General features: G+C 59.8%; 1 protein-coding gene across 1 annotated transcript; it reads right to left on the reverse strand.

Annotated features, from left to right (window-relative positions):
• Positions 1 to 413: 413 nt before the first annotated feature.
• LOC122125000 (proline-rich extensin-like protein EPR1) lies at positions 414 to 4,335 on the reverse strand. The gene is made up of 3 exons (XM_042699549.1): positions 4,286 to 4,335; positions 1,149 to 3,044; positions 414 to 1,095 (listed from the first exon to the last, which is right to left on the reverse strand). Exons 1-3 carry the CDS (start codon positions 4,333 to 4,335, stop codon positions 414 to 416), a joined length of 2,628 nt encoding a protein of 875 aa, XP_042555483.1.
• Positions 4,336 to 5,156: the final 821 nt, after the last annotated feature.

The following is a 5,156-nucleotide window of genomic DNA, read 5'->3' on the forward strand; positions in this document are numbered from 1 at the left end:
GGGCAACTTCCCCAAATCACACAGATGCTAAGGAGGAAAGAAAGGACACTGCACGCAGGTATCCAAAGATTCATTCCGTGTTCAGAAATGTGTTGTCTTCCTGTCAGACCACGCACAGTGCTGTGAGAGGATTTGCAGATCCGTTAATGATTGACCAAGGCTGAAACAAACCTTCCTGGCTAGGAGTGGGGCTGAGGTGTCCATTGGAGGTCCACAGCACGCAGGGACACTAGGGGTGTTCCCTGCAGATCCACAGCACTCAGGGACACTGGGGGCGTCCCTGCAGATCCACAGTATGCGGGGACACTGGGGGCATCCAGTGCAAATCCATGGCATACGGGGACACTGGGGGCATCCTGTGCAGATCCACAGCATGCAGGGACACTGGGGGCGTCCCTGCAGATCCACAGCACTCAGGGACACTGGGGGCATCCCGTGCAGATCCACAGCATGCAGGGACACTGGGGGCGTCCCTGCAGATCCACAGCACTCAGGGACACTGGGGGCGTTCTATGCAGATCCACAGCACGCAGGGACCCTGGGGGCAACCTGTGCAGATCCACAGCATGCGGGGACACTGGGGACGTCCCATGCAGATCCACAGCACGCAGAGACACTGCGGGCGTCCCGTGCAGATCCACAGCATGCGGGGACACTGGGGGCGTCCTGTGCAGATCCACAGCACGCGGGGACACTGGGGGCATCCTGTGCAGATCCACGGCACACGGGGACACTGAGGGTGTCCTGTGCAGGTCCACAGCATGCGGGGACACTGGGGGCGTCCTGTGCAGATCCACAGCATGCAGGGACACTGGGGGTGTCCTATGCAGATCCACAGCACGCGGGGACACTGGGGGCGTCCTGTGCAGATCCACAGCATGCAGGGACACTGGGGGCGTCCTGTGCAGATCCACAGCACTCAGGGACACTGGGGGCGTCCTGTGCAGATCCACAGCACTCAGGGACACTGGGGGCGTCCTGTGCAGATCCACAGCACACGGGGACACTGGGGGCATCCTGTGCAGATCCACGGCACACGGGGACACTGAGGGTGTCCTGTGCAGATCCACAGCACGCGGGGACACTGGGGGCATCCTGTGCAGGTCCACAGCATGCGGGGACACTGGGGGCATCCCGTGCAGATCCACAGCATGCGGGGACACTGGGGCATCCCGTGCAGGTCCACAGCATGCAGGGACACTGGGGGCGTCCTATGCAGATCCACAGCACGCGGGGACACTGGGGGCATCCCGTGCAGGTCCACAGCACGCGGGGACACTGGGGGCATCCCGTGCAGGTCCACAGCATGCGGGGACACTGGGGGCGTCCTGTGCAGATCCACAGCATGCAGGGACACTGGGGGCATCCCGTGCAGGTCCACAGCATGCAGGGACACTGGGGGCATCCTATGCAGATCCACAGCCTGCGGGGACACTGGGGGCGTCCTGTGCAGATCCACAGCACGCAGGGACACTGGGGGCATCCTGTGCAGATCCACGGCACACGGGGACACTGAGGGTGTCCTGTGCAGGTCCACAGCATGCGGGGACACTGGGGGCGTCTTGTGCAGATCCACAGCATGCAGGTACACTGGGGGTGTCCTATGCAGATCCACAGCACGCGGGGACACTGGGGGCATCCTGTGCAGATCCACGGCACGCGGGGACACTGGGGGCGTCCTGTGCAGATCCACAGCATGCAGGGACACTGGGGGTGTCCTATGCAGATCCACCGCACGCGGGGACACTGGGGGCGTCCTGTGCAGATCCACAGCATGCAGGGACACTGGGGGCGTCCTGTGCAGGTCCACAGCATGCAGGGACACTGGGGGCGTCCTGTGCAGATCCACAGCATGCAGGGACATTGGGGGCGTCCTGTGCGGATCCACAGCATGCGGGGACACTGGGGGCATCCTGTGCAGGTCCACAGCATGCGGGGACACTGGGGGCGTCCTGTGCAGGTCCCGGGCACGCGGGGTCACTGGGGGCATCCTGTGCGGGTCCAGGGCACGCGGGGTCACTGGGGGCATCCTGTGCAGGTCTAGGGCACGCAGGGTCACTGGGGGCGTCCTGTGCAGGTCTACAGCACGCAGGGACACTGGGGGCGTCCTGTGCAGATCCACAGCACCCGGGGACACTGGGGGCGTCCTGTGCAGATCCACAGCACCCGGGGACACTGGGGGCGTCCTGTGCAGATCCACCGCATGCAGGGACACTGAGGGTTTCCTGTGCAGATCCACAGCACGCGGGGACACTGGGGGCATCCTGTGCAGGTCCACAGCATGCAGGAACACTGGGGGCATCCTGTGCAGATCCACGGCACACGGGGACACTAGGGGCGTCCTGTGCAGATCCACAGCATGTGGGGACACTGGGGGCGTCCTGTGCAGGTCCACAGCATGCAGGAACACTGGGGGCGTCCCGTGCAGGTCCACAGCACGCGGGGACACTGGGGGCGTCCTGTGCAGATCTACAGCACGCGGGGACACTGGGGGCGTCCTGTGCAGGTCCACAGCACGCGGGGACACTGGGGGCGTCCTGTGCAGGTCCACAGCACGTGGGGACACTGGGGGCGTCCTGTGCAGATCCACAGCATGCAGGGACACTGAGGGTGTCCTATGCAGATCCACAGCACGCGGGTACACTGGGGGCGTCCTGTGCAGGTCCACAGCATGCAGGGACACTGGGGGCGTCCTGTGCAGATCCACAGCATGCAGGGACACTGGGGGCGTCCTGTGCAGATCCACAGCACGCGGGGACACTGGGGGCATCCTGTGCAGGTCCAGGGCACGCGGGGACACTGGGGGCGTCCTGTGCAGATCCACAGCATGCAGGGACACTGGGGGCGTCCTGTGCAGATCCACGGCACACGGGGACACTGAGGGTGTCCTGTGCAGGTCCACAGCACGCGGGGACACTGGGGGCGTCCTGTGCAGATCCACAGCACGCGGGGACACTGGGGGCGTCCTGTGCAGATCCACAGCATGCAGGGACACTGGGGGCGTCCTGTGCAGATCCACAGCATGCAGGGACACTGGGGTCGTCCTGTGCAGGTCCACAGCATGCAGGAACAGAAAACAACAGTGGACCCTGGTTCTCCCAGGAGCCGGTGGACAAGGCCACCCACTGGTGCAGGTAGGTGAGGCTTCCTGAAGAATCGGCCCACTTTCCAGAAACACTGTGATGATGCCTTCCAGGCTGTGTTGGAGAGCTGTGGGCAAAGCTGTTTCCTCAGCTTGGGACAACAGAAGGGCGGCCCTGTGTGGCTCCCGAGGTCAGCACGGGGAGACACATCCGTTCACTTCTCCAGGGGCTGCAGCCCACATGTGACACGCCTCGGAGAGCCCAGGGCTGAGCGTGTCAGCCCTCTGGCCTGCCGTGGCCAATCCCAGGGGCATCTGCCTGCCTGCCAGCCCCTCCACTGCTGTGGGAGAACAGGAGAGACCGGCAGCGGGCGGCGGGCTCACCAGGGGCAGGATGGGACACGGGCGGATATTTGGCTTCACATCCCACAAAGAGAGTGTTTGTCCAGGGTGTTGTCATGTCTCAATGGAGTGACGTGTGGTAATTAACACAGAGCGGGAAACATGAAATGCCGGCGGCACATGCATGGGTCGCTATTGCCACTGTAGTTACTAGTACTGCGCTATTACCCTGCTACTGATACTGATAACACCTGCTATTATCCCAAGACCAGCACCTCCCGAGCATGTTAGCGTTGAAAGGGAAGTGATAACAGGAAAAGAGGCCTCCGCCCTCAGATCACACACTGTGAAAACATTCCGATGGGGAGGCAGAGAGCAGTGGGGGAGGTGCTACATCCCGCAGACCATGTGCACACTCACACACATGCACACATGCACACACACACACACACATCTAACTGTGAATCTGAAGAAGGCGGATGGCCCAGCCAAGTGGGAGCTGGAAGGTGCAGGAGGCCAAAATCAGGCTTCCCCTGACGACGTAAGCACCTCTCACCAAACTAGGATGCCCAGCCTTGCCAAGCGCTTCGCAAACCTGTGTCCTGGATTCCAGAGGGAGAGTCGTTCAGCCTCCATAGCTTCCTAATGACACTCCGTCCTCCTAGGGAAGAGGCCTGGAGCAAGGCGGTTCCAGGAGCAGAACACTGGAAGAGCTGCCTGGCACCTCTCCAGCTGTGGCTGAAGGCTGGCCGCACACCCCTAGAGCCGACATGCAGGGTCCATGCATGGCTGCCACATGAGGCAATCCCCTTCACGTGGTCAAGCCTTCCTACACATCGAGCCCGCTTTCAGCAAACATACTCAGACAGCAGTAACAGCAGCAGCACCATCACCATCATCATTACCATCATCGCTACCTCCATTATCATCACCATCACCATCATCACCATCACAATCACCATCAACATCATCATCACCATCACCACCACCACCATCATCACCATCACAATCACCATCATCACCATCACCATCACCACCACCACTATCATCACCATCATCACCATCATCATCACCATCACCATCACAATCACCATCATCACCATCACCATCACCACCACCACCATCATCACCATCAATCACCATCATCACCATCACAATCACCATCATCACCATCACCATCACCACCATCACCATCATCACCATCATCATCACCATCACCATCACCATCACAATCATCATCACCATCACCATCATCACCACCATCACCATCACCATCACCATCATCATCACCATCACAATCACCATCATCATCACCACCATCATCATCACCATCACAATCACCATCATCATCATCATCACCATCACCATCACCATCACCATCATCACCATCATCACCATCACCATCATCATCACAATCACCATCACCATCATCATCATCACAATCACCATCATCATCACCATCATCACCACCATCATCACCATCACAATCACCATCACCATCATCACCATCATCATCATCATCACCATCATCACCATCACAATCACCACCATCATCATCACCACCATCACCATCACCATCACCATCATCACCACCATCACCATCATCACCATCACAATCATCATCACCATCACCATCATCACCATCACAATCACCATCACCATCATCATCATCATAATCATCATCATCACCATCACCACCATCACCATCACCATCATCACCATCACCATCACC

The sequence above is a fragment of the Dipodomys spectabilis genome, unplaced genomic scaffold (assembly GCF_019054845.1).
Source record: "Dipodomys spectabilis isolate Male_0828 unplaced genomic scaffold, ASM1905484v1 ptg000257l, whole genome shotgun sequence".
Lineage (NCBI taxonomy): Eukaryota > Metazoa > Chordata > Mammalia > Rodentia > Heteromyidae > Dipodomys > Dipodomys spectabilis.

What these genes read in the sequence shown, in the direction of transcription:
- LOC122125000 (XM_042699549.1), bottom strand. Translation starts at nt 4,335, where the DNA reads ATGATGGTAATGATGATGGTGATGGTGCTGCTGCTGTTACTGCTGTCT. An exon ending in CTGCTGTTACTGCTGTCTGA is followed by an intron (nt 3,045 to 4,285) that starts GTATGTTTGCTG and finishes GGACCTGCACAG; the next exon opens with GACGACCCCAGTGTCCCTGC. An exon ending in CCCCAGTGTCCCCGCATGCT is followed by an intron (nt 1,096 to 1,148) that starts GTGGATCTGCAC and finishes GGACCTGCACAG; the next exon opens with GATGCCCCCAGTGTCCCCGC.